Consider the following 22007-nt stretch of genomic DNA (forward strand, 5'->3'; position numbering starts at 1 on the left):
ACAACTCTAAGGCAGCATATAGAAAGTAAGTGTTTGCATTTTTTTACTTTTAAAAATTTTTATTTATTTTTCCTTTTTCAAATTTTTTCAAACACTGGAAAAACACATAATAAAAATGATGTTTCATAAAACAGTAAAGGAATTTTAAGCTCCAAAATCTATATGTTTGTAACTTAAAAAAATTTTGGGCCCTACAGGTTTGGAAAATGTTTCAGGGGTTTTTGAGTGCAAAATTTCTCGTAACTTTTGAGAATGTGGAGTTTTGGGAAAGGTTGTTTCCCCCGACAAAAGGGCATCTAGCACGGGAATTTATACACAAAACTGTACGTTGCTACAAAAAAGAGGAAAATTAAAAAAATTTTAAATGAAAAAGTATTATCAAAATGATAAATATTTAGAAAATTTTTTTTGTTTTTGTTTTTCGACAATAATTTAAAAGCATCTCTGCTGGGAAAGATTGAATTTTTTATGTATTTTCAAAATTTTGAAAATTAAATTTCTGTTGAGTTTTCCCCCCTGTCATTTACAAGGGGAAAAAATCCTTTTAATACTGTTTAAAATGTTAATTTTTTCTGGGATAAAATTTTTGTGTTACTAAGGCAAAAAGGGATTGTAAATATACTGGGTATTTCCATTTAAATTTAAATTTTAAAAACTTTAAAAAAACCCCAAAAAAAATTGAAATTTAAATTTATAAATGAAATTCCCGAATTACAGCCATTTGGGGATGTAATCAAACTAAAAAAAGAAATGTAACATAAACCCCTGTTTGTACAAAGTTTACTTTTTTTAAATTTTCAAACCCGTTTAGCACATTGCCCCAAGATCTATAATCCCCCAGTTTAGCTTTTGTAGCAAATAGTCAAACCGCCAAAAAATTAAAAAAAAACGTGCCACACCGGGCCCATACCAAACACTGAATGTAAAATTTTAAAGGGCTTGTTTGGTGCAAAAAATTCAAGTATCATGAAAATATAACAAAAATAACAATCTAAAAAACCGTAGATCTCTAAATGCATTTTTGGGGCAAATCATTTTTTTTTTCCAAAAAAATAGTAAACTGCCCAAGTAGATTTTTTTTGCATACAGTTTAGTAAGATAAAATTGTGTAAGGATTTTAAAATATAGCCAAAAATTAAAGACATTAAGCTCTGTTGGACATTAAAAAAACGATTAAAAAACTAATCCCCAAAACCTTTGTTTCCCAAAAGGGCTCAGCCTTTCTATAAAAGAGCAGATATTTTTATTTATCGCCCGAAATATTACACTTTTTTGGATAACACCGTTTAAAAGGGGTTATCCCAAAAAAAACTTTAACCAAACCCCCCAAAAAAAAAAAGTAAAAAATTTTGATTCACGGGTTTTCAACTGAGTCCCTTTCAATTTCCCTTCTCAATAAGAAAAAGGGAAAAAAAGCTCCGCTTAAAACCCGAATTTACCTTGCCTTTCATGGGTTCCCAACCCCCTTTTTTAACCCAAAATTTTGGGAAAGTAAAAAAATTTCTAAAAAAAATCTGGAAAAATTGAGCTTTTTCTCATTCCCCCTTTTCAACTTGAATAAATGCTGTTTTTAAAAATTTAAACCCCGCTAATTTCTAAAAGGGAAATGGTCCCTCACTCAAAATTTTGGGAGCACCCCCTTTATTAAACCAAAGGGGTGTTCATTTAAAATTTTTCTGACTGAAAAGCGAAAAAGTGTAGACCCGATCACCCTGCACATCCATGTCTCTTTGGGCTGAAATGATTGCCCAAAAGGGAGAACCCCTTTTCCGCCATCTGGCTAAAGGTTTTCATTGAACTGTATCTGAAGGGATATTTCAAACCTACAGTGAACCAAAATAGGAGCAGTACGGGCAGGGGTTTATTGCTGCCCCTTTACGTCGGGAAGTTAAAACAGAGGGTTTTAGGGGGGTGGGGGGCTCCATGATCTGTCCCCAAAAATGTGAAATGAAACTGCTTTATTAAAACTGGACTCTTTTGCCTGGGAAAGGGGAAAAAAAATATCTAGGGAAAAGGTTTTTGGGTTTACAAACCAAAAAAAATTTTTAAACTATAAAAATTAATAAAGTGCCAAATGGGCCCTTTTTAATAAGATAGCCTGGATCCCTTTTATAAAACACAGCCCGTTTTTGGTTCGGGTTTTTTCCCGTACCAAATTTAAAAGTTATTTATGACAATTTATATGCATCTTTATTTTTTTTCGAATCAAAACCCAAAAGGGTGTTCATGTGCTACACAAAATAGTCCTATTAAAGAAAAAAAAGCGGGTGAATTACAATGAACAAGCCGTTTTTAATTTAAAACCCGTATCCCCACAATGACCCTTTTTTTTATAAAGATCCTCAATGAAAAAGGAATTTTCCGCCCTGGTTTCATCACAAGCGGGTCAGGCAGAGTTCATCTTAGATATGACGGGATATTTTTAAAATTTTTATTTGTTTCTCATTTATGTTATTCATAGGGCTAGCATTTTTAAACAGAAAATAAATCTACCAAAACCCGCAACCATCAGACATTACAAGGCTTTGATTTTCCTATCTTTAAAATGATATTGTCAGACAAGACATGTAGAAATGCAGTATTTTCTTGACCATTTTATGTTCTTCAAAAAATGTTCAAATGTTCTGAGATAATTTGTTTGTTTGTTTTGGGTTTAACGCCGTTTTTCAACAGTATTTCAGTCATGTAACGGGGGGCAGTTAAACCCAAACCCGTTTTTCCCGGGTTTTTGTCCCCGTACAAAACCCGTTCTCCCCAAGTAACTGCCAATTCCCCACATGGGAAATTTTCATGGGGTTGGGGGACTAATGAAATTTTGACACAATGTCCCTTTAACAAATAGTCCGGAGAAACTACCCCCGCCCCAGGGTCGAACCCCGCGAACCCCCCCCCCCCGATCCCTAGACCAACCTCTTACCTATGAGTTTAAAAAGGGGGGGCCCGTTCTGAGAAATTTTAAAAATTATACAATTACAATATATATGAATGTTGTTAAAAAATATTTGGAAAAATTACAAAAAATATAGTAAAAGTTTGACAAAAAGTCGTATTTCTCCGCCGTGTTATCATTTCCACTTGAAAATTTTACCGTATGTTTGACTTCCTTCTGACGGCCCAATTTCTGGGTCACACTTTTTCTATCAAAATCAGGGGGAAAAGAAAAATAGTGGTTCATTTTGGTTAAAAATAGTTTTTTAAAAAGCTTTCACAATTAGAGGAAAATTTTATATATCCCCCAAATCATGAAACCTTTAATTTACTGAAACATTTATGAAAATTGCAAGTTTTTGCATTCATGTATTTATAATTCTCAGCTTCCATAATAAAGGATATCTACAACCCTTTTTTAAAAGTTTTTTAAAAAATGCAATCACTTTTTTTAAATTCACTTTGGGGTCAATAACCATTTTGGGAAATATTTTCCTTTCCCAACCCGCTATTTGTTCAATTTTTTTTCTTCAATTTACTTTAAAGAAATTTTATCAAAGCAAATTTTAAAAAGTTTTTGGGGTCAACTGATAATTTCTCACTATAGATTGTCAAGATTAAAACAATTTATGTTTTGTAAAAGACCTTTTAAACTGAAAATAGGATAAGATCTTGTTGTTTTTTTCCACAATATTTTTTAACACAAACTTACCTTGTATGTTTCTACAAGATTTGTTAACATGACGATCTTTGTGACTTTCTCTTGCCAGATCATTCTCCAGAAATCTGCTAACATAGCTTTGTTTGGACCTGTTAAATAACAGAAACATGTATATAATAACAACATATCTGGTCACTGCATGCATTCAAATACATCATACATTTTCCCATTCCAAAACTACTATGTGTAGACGTTTGTACAGATAATCGAGACAACAAAGGTGACTTCTAAAGTTATGTTCAAGCAAAATAATTTTAACAGAAAATGTCTGAAGTGTTGAAATAAAATGATTTAGCATAAATCAGACTTTATGTTTTAATACCAAAAAGGCAATAAAAAGTAGTTTTTGTAACATTTTGAACCAATATCCATCTATCTGATCAAATTTTTTCTTCTTCCAAACTCGATACCTCTGCCTGTATAATAAATAGGATCCACTTTTATTTTAGCTCTTGTGGCCCCTAAAACTATTGAACAAATCTGAAAAAAAGTCCAAACAATGTCGATAGCGACAAAATTTGATGATGATCCATCCTGTGGTTCAAAAGAAGAAATCCCTAAAAAGGTTCTTCTACTTTTACAGTTTTGGTGGCATTAGTGGGGGCCAAGCTGAACCATTTGAACAATACTGACTTTACTGAGAGAGATCCATACATGGATGCTACAGACCAAGTTTGGCAAAGATCCATCCCATACTTTATGAGAGGTACTTTAATGTTTGTACAAGATACTGGGTGCCAGACCATCCACCTATACTAATAGCCATGAACAATGTTCAGGTAAGCCAAAAAATAAAAATGGACTTATCACATTACTAACAAGAGCTGTCCGTAAGACAGCCAAGCTCGACTATTCGAAATATTGTCCCAGAGGCAGGAAAATATTACCTAAAAAGGTTAAATATCAAAAGAGTTTTAAGTTCAAAAGGGGGAATAATTTGACCAAAATGCATATCAGTTATGGGACTTGCTGCTATCAACTAGTTTTATAACCCCGAAGGCACATGTGAAGTTTCAATTCAATATCTGCATTAGTTTTGGAAGTAAAAACTCGCATGTAAAACTTTAACCAGAATTTTCAAAGTCCAAAAGGGGGCATAATTTGCCCAAAATACATGCCAGAGTTATGGAACTTGATCATGTGAGGTTAGTAATTGATCTAGAAAAAGAAAAAATAAGTTTCAAATCTATATGCCTTTTAGTAATAGCTGTATGTACTTGCACGCAAAACTTTAACCAGAATTTGCTAAGTCCAAAAGGGGGCATAATTTGGCCAAAATGAAGGTCAGAGTTATGGGAGTTGCTGCTATCAACTAGTTTTATAACCCCGAAGACACATGTGAAGTTTCAATCAATATCTGCATATGTTTTGGAGATATTAACTTGCATGTAAAACTTTAACCAAAATTTTCTAAGTCTAAAAGGGGGCATAATTTGCTCAGAAAACATGTCAGAGTTCTGGAACTTGACCCAGTGAGGTTGGTAATTGATCTAGAAAAAGAAAAAATAAGTTTCAAATCTATATGCCTTTTAGAAATAGCTGTATGTACTTGCATGCAAAACTTTAACCAGAATTTTCTAAGTCCAAAAGGGGGCATAATTTGGCCAAAATGAAGGTCAGAGTTATGGGACTTGCTGCTATCAACTAGTTTTATAACCCCGAAGACACATGTGAAGTTTCAAATCAATATCTGCATTAGTTTTGGAGATAATAACTTGCATGTAAAACTTTAACCAAAATTTTCTAAGTCTAAAAGGGGGCATAATTTGCTCAAAATACATGTCAGAGTTATGGGTCTTGACCCAGTGAGGTTGGTAATTGATCTAGAAAAAGAAAAAATAAGTTTCAAATCTATATGCCTTTTAGAAATAGCTGTATGTACTTGCATGCAAAACTTTAACCAGAATTTTCTAAGTCCAAAAGGGGGCATAATTTGGCCAAAATGAAAGTCAGAGTTATGGGACTTGCCGCTATCAACTAGTTTTATAACCCCGAAGACACATGTGAAGTTTCAAATCAATATCTGCATTAGTTTTGGAGATAGTAACTTGCATGTAAAACTTTAACCAAAATTTTCTAAGTCCAAAAGGGGGCATAATTTGCTCAAAATACATGTCAGAGTTATGGGACTTGACCCAGAGAGGTTGGTAATTGACCTAGAAAAAGAAAAAATAAGTTTCAAAGCTATATGCCTTTAATTGATGACTGTATGTACTTGCATGCAAAAACTTAACCAAGGTGTGACGCCGACGCCGACGCCAGGGTGAGTAGAATAGCTAGACTATTCTTCGAATAGTCGAGCTAAAAATATAACATTACTTACCCTGAGATGCAATGTAGGCTTGCTTACAGTTGTACCCCTTTAAGACAAAGAAAACATGTTTTTAGAAATCCAGAACTTTACAACCTAAACTTTGCAGTAGCTGAGCAAGTAGAGATGACTAGTTCTTAAAATAGTCAAACTCAAACTATATGCTACAATATAGTTCCTTGTTACACAATGTATACAAAGTTACGCTAACAAGAATCTCGTTACATTTTCACACTTATTTCAAAAAAATAAAAACAATGACAACACAGCTTTTCAAACCCCCCTGTAAAGAGCACATCAATTTGAAGTTAATGTTATATATGATAAAACATCAATATAATAAAAACACTAAGAAAGTATTAGAAATGAAGTCTCTGTAACAATCTCATTACTGTGCTCATCAATATCCAAGTGGGAAATTTCAGCTGAAAGATGCAGAACTGTTTGAAACAGAGAGAAAGTGACTTACATCCAGACAGTTAGCATTAACATAGTCAGAATGTGGATCATGCGGGAGCGGAGTGAGCACTACTCTAGAATGATCATCTGAAAATAACATTACACAGGTATATGTCTAAATCTCATATTACACATGTGTATGCCTAAATCTCACACCACACAGGTGTATGCTTTAATCTCACATTACACACAAACATTTCTAAATCTCACGGTTATACACAAATATGTCTAAATCTCAAATCGTTCATGTCTACATCTCACACCATTCATTTGTCTAAATCTCTTATCATCAAGGTATATGTCTAAATCTCACATCATCCACACATATGTCTAAAATCAGTATCACACCATTCACGTATAAAAGTCTAAATCTCGCGTCATACATGTATATGTCTAAATCTCACCTCAAACATATACATATCAAAGAATCTGGGAGCACAACATACCCCGTAATTCAAATCACAATTGAATATAAAGAGTGAAGAAAGTGAGATCCATGCAATACTGTAAGCAAGGACAGGTAATCCTACAGTAAAGTTATCCACATAAGTTCAGTAGACCATTTTAAATCAATCTTTCATGCTGTTTTCAATATCACAATTTTTAATTTTGAACATTTTCATTTATTTCATGCATCAACTATCATTCTGTGCACACTTCAAATTGTGTAAGATTATACAGTCGAGGACATGTGCACTTACATGCTATGATGTCAGCGTATCTGTTCTTTGCCTTGTTCTCGGGTTTTAAAGCAGTATGACAAAGTGCCAGCAAACCAGTGGGCAGGTCCTGTAAGTACATACATTTGTATTTCCATTTCAGTACTTTATAGATGATTCATGCTCAAAGACAACCAGATCAATATATCAAGTATACACAGTCTTATGCATTATTTTGAATAGATTAATGTTTTTATTTCTTCAAATTTACTTTAACATAACAAGATTTTTGTGTGAGTTTACTGATAGGTTAAGGTTTTACTAAGAACTATTATGCTTTTTGGAAACATGAAGGTTTAAAAAAACTGATCTCCAAGGTAAATTCAAAATACCGGTACCTCTGGTTTAAAATGCAAGCAGATAAACAAGTCAGGATTGTATTTTGCATTCTGAAAATGGCATGAAATCCCCTTTTTAACAATATATTCCTTCGACTGTTCATGGAACTGTGCAGACATAATCTCTAAAACACAGCAGCTACTCTCCTTATTCTCTGCCTCAAATGCACCTACACACTGCTTCTCTTTGTTGCAATATAGAAATTTTACAAATAACGATCACACATCTTGAATACTTACCCCATGTTCTGCCCGCATTATTGCATAATCATTGTCTTTGGCCTTGTTTATAAATGAATGAAGATCATCAACATTGATTGGGTTGCGTAAGTTCTTTGTGTTGACATTCACATAGATGGGTTCATGTGTAGTTTTGTCATAAATATTGTCAACAGAATCTTCCTCATCAACTGGCCCATTTACTTCTACTCAAATAAAATAAAACCATACATTAACATATGAGCCGCGCCATGAGAAAACCAACATAATGGCTTTGCGACCAGCATGGATCCAGACCGACTGCGCATTTGCGCAGTCTGGTCAGGATCCATGCTGTTCACTAACAGTTTCTCTAATTCCAATAGGCTTTGAAAGTGAACAGCATGGATCCTGACCAGACTGCGCAGATGCGCAGGCTGGTCTGGATCCATGCTGGTCGCAAAGCCATTATGTTGGTTTTCTCATGGCGCGGCACATATATTGAGCTTGTACTCATAAAGGTAAGTGGGTAGGCAGATATTTAGAGTTCATACTCAATGCAGGTAAAAATGGGCAATGGGTAGATATCGAGACCTCATAATAATACAGATGAAGTGGACAGGGAGCAGTGGTCTAGTGGATAAGGTGTTGGCTGCGCAATCCAAGGGTCGTGGGTTCGAGCCCCACTGGGGTCATGACCATGACTTCTCATACGACACAAGTCGGCTGCTCAATCCAAGGGTCGTGGGCTCCAGCCCCACTTCTCATACGACACAAGTACTGGTTTTTCTAGGAAGCGGACTTGAGAGCGGTTACAATAAGCTGAAAGCTTTCATCACAATTGAGCTAAAACAAATTAGTATAAACTAAACTAAGTGGACAGGTAGATAATGAGATTTCATACTCATACAAGAAAAGCAGGCAGGTAGATATTGAGAGCTCATACTCATAAAGGTAAAGGGGATAGGGGCTGTCAGATATTTTCAGAGGTTTTCTCATGGCGCGGCTCATTTGTATCTATGAGAAAGCTGATTGATAACTGTAACAGAGATACAGTGTAACAAGTAAGTAACAAACCTGCAGCTGATGATGATCGTAGTAACATACTAGTCTCCTCAACATTATCTATGACAATTTCTTTCTCTGGTGCAGACATACTGAGGTCACGCGTCACTATCATCTTTGTACGGAACCTCCTCTTCCTGTGTATAGAGTCATAATCAATCAACACAATATAAACTAACTAGAATACAAACAAAGTGATAAGCCTGTTATTGTACAGTTTCTGCTTGCTAATACTGAGTCCAATATAAATGCATGTAACAGCAGTGTCACCGTGAAAACTGTACCTGGACCAATTATTATGTAATTTCATCTCAATTCTACCCCTTTGTTTTAGGCAGAATAGTTTGGGCAGAGGTCAAAAAAGAAAATTACAGTTTTAAAGTTTGATCTGTAAGCTCTGTAGTTTTTATATGGCAGTGAGCTGATATCTGAAAATAAATATACCTTAATAAACAAATTACATGTAAACTAAATGAAAACTGATTTAAAATATCAATGGGAAATTCACTCAAGTAATTATTACTATTGTCCACGATCAAACTGTTATAAACTGCGCTTGCAGATCATTTTAAGAAAGCAGTTTGTCATTGTTCAGTTTCAAGAATGAACTAAGAAAACAGCCAATTAGATGCATGAGTTTTGAGCGGGGCCTCCAAACTCGATTTTATAACTCTGGACCAGGGGATCATTTTCAAGTTGGAATGGTAGACAGAAGTTCTACCTATTACAGAAGATTTTCATTGTTTATATAGGCAGACAGGAAACAAACATACCTGTATATCAGTAGAAATATAACAATGGCAGTGACAACGATGCCGGCAATGATTCCTCCAACAATACCACCAGCCATTGAACCTTCCTTCACCTGTACTGGGGCTGTACAATATAACAATAACGTGTGTGTTAACCTACACACTCTGTAAGTTACTGCACATCAATAATGAGTTTTGTAAGAAATGGTATTACTGACCTCATTACCATGAACTCCCAAGATTTGCCTGAACAAAACTCCGAAACACGCTTGTTTCAGTAACACAGTAAACACTCTAAGACTCTCGCTGCTGCTTGTTTATGCATTAGGAAGATATAAAGTGAAATTTAACCCTTATCATGCTGGACATGACTGGTTCTGCCTTTGCGACCAGTGTAGATCATGATCAGCCTGCACATCCATGCAGTCTGATCATGATCTGCACTGTTCCCCATTCAGTCAGTATCTTTTGGTAAGCGCCTCTTCTAACAGTTAATGGTACTGTCTAAATTGAAAGATGGTCAAGTTAATTATAGAAATTTTGCAGGGTAAGGGTTAACCTCAGTTTCATCTGATTAATGCTACATCAGTAATTTGTTCCAATCTGAGGAATATTACTAATGTATGTTGCTATAACACAATTATTACACTCATAGCCAGAGGTTCAATCCTTAATTTGTCATACCATTTCATGCAGGAGAAGATAAGAATTAATTCAAGATTTTCCATACCTGCAAAACAGTCACTGCCAGCATATCCCTTGTCACATCCCTCGATACACTGACCTGTATACTTGTCACATGGCTTTCCTGACAAACAGTGACCACAAGCCCTTGTACAGTTTGCTCCAAAAAATCCGTCTAGACATTCTGCAAAAGAGAGAAATTATACATTTTATACCTCAGATTTTTTATAATACAGAGATACATTTATATGTGCAATGGTTTAAACTAGATGTAAGCCAACAGGACACAGGGGCCTCATTCCCTGTCACTGTATGGCAGTAAGTTAGCTGTTCACTGTTCAACATAAATCTTCATTATTAAGAAATCAAAACTGGAAAAGTTATGTGTTCGACTTAAAGAGCGGACAATGCTAAATTCGCAGATTTCAAGTAATTCAAGGGTCATAATCTGAGAGTGCCTGGGGTGATTTTGCTGGTTATCAAACTTGGCCAAGATATTATGCCCACAAACATTGCCAGCAAGTTTGGTGAAGATCGGATGAAAATTGTTCGACTTTGAGAGCGGACAAGCTTTTGGACACCGAATGCCCGCGTCCACCGCCGCAAGTGTTCACATAATACACTCACTCTTTCAGAGACAGGCGTATAAAAACAACCTTGGGGTTGGAATTCATAATTCTGATCAACATTCTTACGACTATAGGCCAAACTTTTTTTAGACATTTGCAACACAAATGTTTAGGCCCTTTATTCATATTTTTGATAAAGTCAACGGCCACTCTGGCTAGGTGGAATCGCAGACAAATCCCCAGGTGTACATCTTCACATGTTGGATAACAATCCTATAATGTCTGTTGATACTAGATCAAAATTAATACTTTGTAAGACAAGAGTGGCAGAAATGTCGGATGAAATGACATCCTGATAGACAAACTAATGGACGTGGCAAATTTAAGTATCAACCTACTCCCCAACCAAAATCTAGATGGTATTTCCCTTAAAAATACTTCTTATCAAATTGTGAATGAAAATACAACCAGCATCTTATAAAGTTATCTCTAAATACTTATAAGAGCCGTGCCATGAGAAAACCAACATAGTGGGTTTGCGACCAGCATGGATCCAAACCAGCCTGCGCATTCGCGCAGTCTGGTCAGGATCCATGCTGTTCGCTAACAGTTTCTCCAATTCCAATAGGCTTTAAAAGCGAACAGCATGGATCCTGTCCAGACTGCGCGGATGCGCAGGCTGGTTTGGATCCATGCTGGTCGCAAACCCACTATGTTGGTTTTCTCATGACGCGGCTCATATATCTAATGTACTTGGAGGTTTTCTTTACTGCTACCCTACAGTCTTTATTCAGCATCTTAGAAAATATAACTTTTCTGGAATATTTTTGTCTTTGCGATTAAGTATATTTTACATCTCTTTCTGTTTTTTAAATTTATCTGAAGAAATAAGTCTGATAATTACCCATATCACAGCTCTGGCCCATATATCCTGGGGCACAGCCCCGCTCACAAACTCCCGTCTCCGGGTGACATGGACCTCTGTTATGACAGTATGGACACCTTTCTGAACATCCATAACCATACTTTCCATTTGGACAGCCTGAGTAGGAAATAAACACAGATATAGTTAAGTATTTACAATTTGAGCATCTTTTTGCTAATGCAATGAAATAGGTTAATAGGTTTTAAAGCAGGATAAACTTCTAATGTAGCATTCATGGACAATCCTGTCCATTCTAGGGTTACTGAGAAATCATTAATATTCATGGGGGACTAATTTTCATGGTTTTCATGGTTGTGTTGTGTCTATCCACAACATTAAATTCAAACAAACACTTACACTTCCCATCCATTTTATCTCCAAAAGCTGAATTATATGTAACAAGAGCTCGTCGAACACGAAATGCCCCCCTTGATGCATTCAGTAATTGCACAAGGAACAAAAATTATATGCTCACTACAAAAAAAATTCTACCATTCTGGTTTAATCTGACCTTGACCTTTAACCTATTAACCTAACAAGAGATTACAGATTGATCTTGGCACCATCCACTGAGCCATTTTTGAATGTTCCAAATTTCAAGACTAGCTCAAGGTCAAAATCAAGGTCAAATTTCATTTAGGTACAAAACAATGTGAATGTGGTCCAAATTTGAAGCCTGTACCTTCAAAAATGTGACAGTAGGTCACTAGGTCAATAACAAGGTCAAAGTTTTTTTCAGTACACAAACATATATACATGTGGTCCAAATCTGAAGGCTATAGCTACAGAAATGTGAAAGTAGGTCACTAGGTCAAGATCAAGGTCAACTCATGTCAAGGTTCATCTTGCCACTCAAAACTATACATGTGGTCCAAATTTGAATGATGTAAGTTATGGACATGAAGATTCTAAGTTTTTCCCTATATAAGTCTATTTGAACGATTTGACCTCTGAGGCAGGGCCATATTTGACCCGAGAGGGATAACTTGAACAAACTTGGTAGAGAACCACTAAATGATGCTACATTACAAAATACCAAAGCCACAGACTTTGTGGTTTGGACAAGAAGATTTTCAAAGTTTTTCCCTATATAAGTATATGTAAACCATGTGACCCCCAGGGCGGAGTCATATTTGACCCTAAGGGAATAATTTGAATAATCTTAGTAGAGGACCACTAGATGATGTCATATACAAAATATCAAAGCCCTAGGCCCTGTGGTTTTGGACAAGAGGTTTTTCAAAGTTTTTTCCTATATAAGTTTATATAAACCATGTGGCCCTAGGGGTGGGGCCATATTTGACCCCAGGGAAATAATCTGAACAATCTTGGTAGAGGACCACTAGATTTTGCTACATACCAAATATCAAAGCCCTAGGCCCTATGGTTTTGGACAAGAAGATCAGAAACCATTTAACTGTTCCTGGCCAATGTGTCCTTGACCTCTGACCTAATGACTTCAAAATCAATAGGGGTCATCTGCTGGTCATGGCCAACCTAACTATCAATTTTCTTGACACTAGGCCCAAGCGTTCTTGAGTTATTGCCTGGAAACCATTTTACTGTTCCTGGTCACTGTGACCTTGACCTTTGACGTACTGATCTCAAAATCAATAGGGGTCACCTGCTGGTCATGACCAACCTCCCTATCAACTTTAATGACCCTAGGCCTAAGCGTTCTTGAGTTATCATCCGGAAACTGTTTTACTGTTCAGGGTCACTGTGACCTTGATCTTTAACATACTGATCTCAAAATCAATAGGGGTCATCCGCTGGTCATTACCAACCTCCCTATCAACTTTCATGATCCTAGGCCCAAATGTTCTTGAGTTATCATCCGGAAACCGTTTTACTATTCAGGGTCACTGTGACCTTGAACTTTGACATCCAGACCTCAAAATCAATAGGGGTCATCTACTGGTGATGACCAACCTCCCTATCAACTTTCGTGACCCTAGGTCTAAGCGTTCTTGAGTTATCATCCGGAAACTGTTTTACTGTTCAGGGTCACTGTGACCTTGACCTTTAACATACTGATCTCAAAATCAATAGGGGTCATCCGCTGGTCATTACCAACCTCCCTATCAACTTTCATGATCCTAGGCCCAAGTGTTCTTGAGTTATCATCCGGAAACCGTTTTACTATTCAGGGTCACTGTGACCTTGACCTTTGACATACAAATCTCAAAATCAATAGGGGTCATCTGCTGGTGATGACCAACCTCCCTATCAACTTTCATGATCCTAGGCCCAAGCGTTCTTGAGTTATCATCCGGAAACGGATAGGTCTACATTCCGACCGACCGACCTACCGACCTACATCTGCAGAACAATATACCCCTCCTTTTTCAAAGGGGGGCATAAATATCACTTACTGTCTTTACAGAGTGGACCAGTGTACCCAGGGAGACAGCCTCCAAGACATTCTCCAGTTTCTGGGTCACAGTCACCATGTCTACACCGCCCACACCTCTCCTTGCAGTTTACACCATACACTCCACTACCACATTCTGAAGTTACATGTATCATGTATTTAATAAGGGTTTTTCTTCTCTAAATGTTAAGAAGCTGCATTTTCAAAGGTGAAAATCTGTGCAAGTTTTGTTCAGCAACATTTTCTACCTTCAAATCTTATCTTGCTCAGGCATTTTTTTTTTTAAATAGAACAAGAAAGTAAATGTTTTTCTATACTGGAGATTATGAATGGAGTTATGTACATTTTAAAACAAAGGGCCATAACTCTGTGAAAACTATTTCAACTTTAAAACCAATAATACATGCATAATTAAGCATGCTACATGTACATATCAATCCTATAAGTTTCAATCAAGTTCCACAACTAAATACTGTATGAAAAGTAGTCAAGACAATTTTCATTCAAAAGTGACTTTCAAGTGGTCAGAATCCCATCAAAAATAATCCGAGCTGAACATGTCATTTGTATGCATAAATAGGCTTAAAACTGATCACTTATAAACTTGCACTGAAATCCACCTCAGTGTTTTGAAGATGAAGTGCCATCAAGAATCTCTATATTTACATTATGTATAATATCCAAAGGCCCATAACTCTGAGAAAAGTTATTCAACCATACGCCAGTATCTTACAGTCTGTAAGAAAAGTCTTACAAGCTCAAATAAAACATGATAAAACTGCATGTGAAACAAGAACAATATTACATAAAACTTTTCTGACCTTCAAAAATATAAAGTTTAAGTAGCACAAACTTATTCTACATAATTACACTAACAGTAAAACTAAATAAAAAAGTTTCACATGTTCAAAAGTTACAAATGAAATGAACTCACTCTGTGTACAATAGGCATTATGGAATCCAGATTTACAGCCTTTCAGACATATTCCAGTCTCATGATCGCAGGAATCAAACTGACAGTGGCCACACAATTTTTTACAATCTATACCATACTTGTTGTATACACAGGCTGTAATATAACGTATAAATACATTATGTTCAAAGTAAGAGTCTGTTGGATATGGATTTTGCCTTTTAATAATTTGTCCCTCTCACCTGCGGGCTTGAAACCACCTACTTGGGACATAGAATTTTTGAGGAACCTAGGGTCCTCCTCCACCATTAAAGCCAGAAGTGGCTCTACAATCTAAGTAAATTAAAAACAAAAACAAAACATAGAAATCTTTATACATGTAAACCTTCTCTTCTGACATTTATTCAAAGCAAACTGGATACCAGAAGACAATTTCTGATAAATTTTCCTTACCACAATGGCTGTATACACTGTCTTTAATCTGAACTTTTTTCTATATTCTAAAGTTGACTTCCAACATCATAAAGCATTTTCTACAAACTGCTACCACAAACTGGATCATCAATTATTTCCTCAAAATCAAAATTCATCATAATAGTGCAGGTGACCTAAAAACACACAACTAGGATTTATAATATAATTGAGCTGTGCCATGAGAAAATCAACATAGTGGGTTTGCGACAAGCATAGATCCAGACCAGCCTGCGCATCTGCGCAGTCTGGTCAGGATCCATGCTGTTCGCTAACGGTTTCTCTAATTGCAGTAGGCTTCAAAAGCGAACAGCATGGATCCTGACCAGACTGCGCGGATGCGCAGGCTGGTCTGGATCCATACTGGTCGCAAAGCCACTATGTTGGTTTTCTCATGGCACGGCTCAATTATCTACCTGTATGATTTACTTACGTTGGTCACAACCTATGCCCATCCAACCAGCATGGCAGTTTTGCTTACAGTAGCCGGTGTCCTTCTGACATATCTCTGTTTCATTGGAACAGTGACATTCTTTATCACATTTGTCTCCAAACAGATAGTCAGGGCATACTGAAATATATCAAGCATAAAAACATGGTGTTATACAACATGGTGGCTACACTCTATGGGTAATTAACCTCTAACCTGCTGGCCGCACACGATTTTGCCTTTGCAACCAGTGCAGACCAAGATCAGCCTGCATGTCTGTGCAGGCTGATCATGGTCTGCACTGTTCGCTATTCAGTCAGTGAATTTCCAGTGAACACCCCTTCGAAAAATAAATGGACCAGTTCATTTTAGAAATTTAGCAGGTTAAAGGTTATGGTTTTACTGTGTAAGTATCTTGTAAAGGCAATTGTAGATGGGCACATGTCAAGTTATGTGGTAAATTTGTTTCCTCCATTTCTATCAGACTTTCATCTCAAAACCACGCAAGACTTAACCAGCACAGAGACACACTGCTGCAGTAAGACATGGCTTCACCCTGTTAATTTGATAGAACCTGTCCACACATTCACCACTTTACATGCCTACATTTCATATCATTTTATCTTGTCTCCACAAAATTATTGAGCTGTTATTATGCTCTCATAGTGCAGCTATTTGAAAGAAATTTATCACAGTGATGCACAGTTATGCTATCACAGATGCATATTTAGTTGCAAACTATATTATTCTGTAAACCTTGATTGAAACCCCATCAAAAGTGATGATTATCCCTTAGATATAATGTATGATAAAATTCAACTGAGAGGTATCTAACTTTAGTTATATTTCAGTGGATTTTTGTTTGTTTGTTTGGGTTTAACGCCGTTTTTCAACAGTATTTCAGTCATGTAACGGCGGGCAGTTAACCTAACCAGTGTTCCTGGATTCTGTACCAGTACAAACCTGTTCTCCGCAAGTAACTGCCAACTTCCCCACATGAATTATCAGAGGTGGGGGACTAATGATTTCAGACACAATGTCGTTTATCAAATAGTCACGGAGAACATACGCCCCACCCGAGATAAACTCACGACCCCGCGATCCGTAGACCAACGCTCTACCTACTGAGCTAAGCGGGCGGGCTTCAGTGGATTTGATGACTAGGAAACCTGTCAAAATTAATGCACTAATTACTCAGTCAGGTAGGACCTTGCATGTAAAACTTTCACCAAAGAGCAATGCTAAACCAGCTCTCACTATTCTTTAAATACTAAGCCGACCTTTAAATTAAGACCAGCCTTACCTGTAACTTTCAACTGTGAACAGTGACCAAATTCCACTTGTTTTGTTTTGTTATTAAGTGTGTAGCACCAAGGAGATTTTGAGTACGCCAGAATTTCTGGATCAAGGGGATTTCTGCAGTAAGGTCCTGGTATTTCTTCATCTGGAAAGTTATTCTTGCGATAATCCTTCTGTTTTGCCGTCACTTTTGGGTCGTCCCAACTCAGACACTTTTTATTGTCACCAGTTTCATCTACTTTTCCCATGTACCCTTTGCCTTGTTCACGGCCATAAATGTATTCATTTTCTGTAAAAAAAAAATTTCTGTGTTACATTTGTACCTTCTAAATGGCATGACAGCTTTTCATGCAATAGATGCAAACATAAACTTCCAAACTCAAACACAGGACTAAAGAATGTTTAGAAATGCAGTATATGATACTGCCAAAACCAAAATCCTTATCATAAGCCTTTCTACATGTATCAAAACTGCTCATAATGATTAAAACCTATAAAACAAATCTACGCATTACAGTAATTTTTAGCCTTACCAAAAATGACAAATTTATTAATTATTTCACAAAAGTTGTTAAACATTTATCTATGTATGGTGACAAATATTACCAGTACCAAAATTCTAAACTACTGGTAGCTTCTTCTCTGAGACCAGCAGATGTAGGCTTTGTCAAGTGATGCCTGCAAGATTGTTATGCCCTGTGGCCCAGCAAAGCCCACTAGATTTCTAGCTGTGCAGACTAGTGAAGATTGCAAGATTGCTAGCCCCAGTGACTGGTGACACCTGCATGAATGCTAGGCCGGTGGACTAAAGTGTTCAAGCTTTAAAATTCTTATACAACCCTTAAAGTTTTACCATACAGTACCAACCACTAAGTAATGAATGGTGCAGACTAAATTAAATTATTTCCAAACAGCTTACAGGATGTCGATTGCAACCCTTTGTAACAGATTCTGATACACATTTTGATCGTATGTCTGCAAGCTTATTTAATGAAAATAGATCAAACAATATGGTTTTTCCTCAGTTGGTCTTAAACTCTTTAAACATATTTACAAAGTGACACTCACTGAACTGGCACCCGGTACCATAAAATCCCTCAGCACAGCCTTCTTTACAGTGTCCTGTCTCCTTCTCGCACTCCGAGCCATCTATACAATTACACGTAAATCTACACCGCCAGCCAAACTTTCCTTGCTCATCACATTTTAATGCTTCTGAAAATAAATGGTGATATGAATTTAACCCTTATTAAAGTTATTATAATATAGGATTTTTTTTTTATTTTGCTTTTTTTTCCAGACCTATTTTGCAATATCACTCCCCTCCTTTGTTCCAAAACTCTGACCTGTCCTTAGTTAACAGTAATGAGAATGAAGAAATTTACACATTTCTGTCAATTATACGACAATGACAATACCTGCAGAACTGCTGCGCCTGATCACCTCCTTGTCTGGACTGTATGTTTGCAGGCACATTCATATTACAGTGATTCAAATACTTTGCTATTTTGTAAGTTAGAAGCACATTATTTGTACAGGTAGAGGTATTTCATTTCATGTTTCAATAAAGCCAGTAAATGTGGAACACTCCAATTTTAACAAAATATAGACCTACATAAACAAAACTCTTGAATACTGAACCTACTTTTGAAGTTTATAATTGAATAAATTTATATGTAAGCAAAGCACTCCATACATTAATCTGAAATCAGACATTTTTTTTTTTTTTTTGGTAAATGCAAATTACTGTGCAAAGAAATCTTAGCCTCCTTAACGATAATTGTATATAAACTAGGGTGTATTAACATAAAAATTGACCATCAACAATATCAGGGATAAAAGTGCAGGCAAAATATAACAATAATATTTCATGTCCATACAACATTTCAAAATTTAATATTCATAATGCTTTTATAAAATATTTCAAAGCTCTGACAGTGACTAAAGTTGACAAACGATTGTTTTCGTACTTTAGTTAAATCTGGACAATATACTTGCCCAAAGCAATCTTTTGCATAGAGAAATATAATTTATTACCAGTACGTATCTTTTTTATTTCATTTTAAATGAATTTTACTAGTGTATCCTTCAAGATAGTCCGTTTATAACAGGTCTTTTCATTGCTCAGTACACTGGAAGACTTTGAAATATGCAAATTCATTTGTGATATTTGCCCATTTTGGGAAAACAGCATTTTATGTTATTTCATTTTCCTTCTGAAACTGGGAACAGAGACTGAACGTTGGTGACTTTCCACTCCAAAATTGCCTCAATAATATGTCCGAATTATAATTCCTAAATAAAATAACAACAAGAACACTGCTGTTTCAAAGCATTCTCTGGTTTATACTGAGTAGACACTTAAGTACAAATAGATGGACAAGTGACTACGGTGTATTAAAATCATAAAATAAGTCCATCTGAACACATATATTATATAGCATATGACAATGACCATAACCTCTGATACAGAAAAAGGGGTCATTCACTGGCCTTGAGCAATGTGTCTGCCAAGTTTGAGGATTGTAGGTCAAGTCATTCTGATCATACAGACTGTGGAAACAGCTTTTGTTCTATAAGTCACTGTGACCTTTGACACACTGACCTCAATAGGGATCATCTAATATTCATGAGCAATGTGCCTGCTAAGTTTGAGCATCATAGATCAAAGCATTCTTTAATTATGTAGTGGAAACTAAATTATTTTCAAACAGTGTCACAACATAACAATCTATATAAATCTTTATCTCAATGCTGTTAATTGGGAAGTGGCTAAACATTGTTATTAAAGGATTTAATCATTCTCCTCCATGTTGAATTAACTGACAACTTCCCAACACGTTAAACATTCAGGGCAAGTGATGTTTTCACAATGTGTGAGGACATAAAATTATTCACAATAAAACTGTACACATGTGGTTTGTGTTTTATGCATGCATTGTTACATGTATAAGCATACATTTATTGTTAGACCACTTCACATTCAACTTGTACATCTGTAATTGAAATGCACTATCATATGTCTTAAGCACTTATTATATTGTCAGAGTAAAACATTTTTATCTCAACATATGTAAATGTGTATAAATTTATTCTTCACAGGACTTCAGTAAGAACAAAAGGAAACAGTTAGAACTTGGTAACTGGAACAATAAAACAAGACCTAAATCACATCCACAGTTAATAAACTCTCTTACTTCAGTTACTGTTTTCATTTTGGATACCAGTAAATGCAAATATGTAAAATCTTGCATGTAACACTTCTAAACAAAATACATATACAGAAAAAAGAATCATTACACCATGAACTTCATACATTATCTGGTAGAGACCGTACCATAGCTCTTCGCATACTTTGATTTTTCAAACTAAAGTGATTTTTACAAGTGCACCGGTTACGATAAAAATGTAAACAACGGACTCTGTCTATATGAAACTTTGAAATGAATGAATGACAGTCGATCTTAGTCATAATACTGATTGACAGTGATGCTAATGTACTCCATGTTTTGCAGAAAGGTATTTAGTTTGTAATGAATTCTCAGAAATTGAAATCCTCTCAAAACTGGTAAAATAATGACTATATTAGGACAAAACTCACCATCTTTGCTTTCAGACAGCTGCAAAAAGGGCAAATATAAAAATTCAGGTGTAAAATATTTCACTGGTACTAACCATTAGTAAGTTCATACTCTGAACAACACGCTCTGAGATATTTGGGCAGATTTGACCGATTATGACGTGGCAGCTTAGATTGTATTTTTCTTTTACACAAAAATTACCGTTAGGTAACAAAGCGAGTATCCGAAAACCGGAGTTCACCGATTATGTTTCCAGTTCACGCAATGTAACCCAGCAATTGAACTGCATAGCTTTAGCTGCTGCTGCTATAGGGAAGTGGTGAGTGTCTTTCCTTGTGTGAGAGGTCCTGGTTCGAGTCCCAGTTAGAGCTTAACTATTTAGATTCTGCTTTAAAGCATAGATTTTGCTGTTAATAGACTGTTCCAGATGTTTCTAAATTTTTAGCCACAGTATCATGGATCATTATTTAGCAAATCCAGATCGAAGTTGAATTTAAATTCAAATGCACCCAATTGAGAAATATTGACTATAATTGTCCTTTGATGTTTATTGCTCTCCATGTTCAAGAAGGAGTTACATTTCCTTGATCACAAAATTTTCGTTAACTAAATATTTAAATTCTCATAAGTCCGCACTTCTGTTAAAAATATTTGTCTATATTTCTGTTTTTGAGAATATATGGACATTTGTCTTATTTCAAAGCTTTTAACTTCAAACTATGATTTGAAAAACTTAGGTACTATCTCTATATCTGGGTATCAAACTTTGTTCAGATTTTAATCAAAGCAGACTGGAAGTATATATTTCTTTACAGGTTTGAGGATCAATCCATTCTTCAATTCCATTCCATTTTAATCAAAGCAGACTGGAAGTATATATTTCTTTACAGGTCTGAGGATCAATCCATTCTTCAATTCCGTTCTCTGCAGCAACCAGGTCATGGAACATGTTCACCTGTTTTTTATGAGGCAGGTATAATGTAGTTACCTACCTTTGATCAGAAAGTCTAGGAAATAACTTGTATAAATTTGATGAAGGAAAACAGAGACTATTTGTTTTCAAAAATACATAAAACCGCCATTAAGCTTTCAAGAAGCCTTTTATGTTTCCATAATAAAATAATTCAAACAATTTTGTTATAAAGTCCCACCAGCTGCTGTATACAAGTATGCCATTCACCTGTATAACTCACTTAACTCAATAACAAGAGCTGTCTGAGGACAGTAACGCTCAACTATTCAACAGCTTTGTCAACTGAATAAATAAAAA

General features: G+C 35.9%; 2 protein-coding genes across 2 annotated transcripts in view; one reads left to right on the forward strand and one right to left on the reverse strand.

Moving 5' to 3' along the window:
* The window catches only part of LOC123524576 (uncharacterized), a 218450-nt gene that overhangs the window by 65698 nt on the left and 130745 nt on the right, over positions 1-22007 (forward strand). The window lies entirely within an intron of this gene.
* Positions 3641-22007, reverse strand: part of LOC123524575 (protein draper-like) — a 33539-nt gene continuing 15172 nt past the window's right edge. The window contains exons 2-14 of the mRNA XM_053538712.1: positions 18225-18371; positions 17161-17445; positions 15861-15998; positions 14978-15112; positions 14045-14179; positions 11649-11786; positions 10222-10359; positions 9513-9615; positions 8752-8876; positions 7717-7901; positions 7121-7208; positions 5973-6009; positions 3641-3738 (exon numbers count right to left, since the gene is read on the reverse strand). Of these exons, the coding sequence (XP_053394687.1) occupies positions 5996-6009; positions 7121-7208; positions 7717-7901; positions 8752-8876; positions 9513-9615; positions 10222-10359; positions 11649-11786; positions 14045-14179; positions 14978-15112; positions 15861-15998; positions 17161-17445; positions 18225-18371 (1631 nt within the window). The 3' untranslated portion in view covers positions 3641-3738; positions 5973-5995. The remainder of the gene's footprint in view (positions 3739-5972; positions 6010-7120; positions 7209-7716; positions 7902-8751; positions 8877-9512; positions 9616-10221; positions 10360-11648; positions 11787-14044; positions 14180-14977; positions 15113-15860; positions 15999-17160; positions 17446-18224; positions 18372-22007) is intronic.

Source organism: Mercenaria mercenaria, chromosome 3 (assembly GCF_021730395.1).
Source record: "Mercenaria mercenaria strain notata chromosome 3, MADL_Memer_1, whole genome shotgun sequence".
Classification (NCBI taxonomy): domain Eukaryota; kingdom Metazoa; phylum Mollusca; class Bivalvia; order Venerida; family Veneridae; genus Mercenaria; species Mercenaria mercenaria.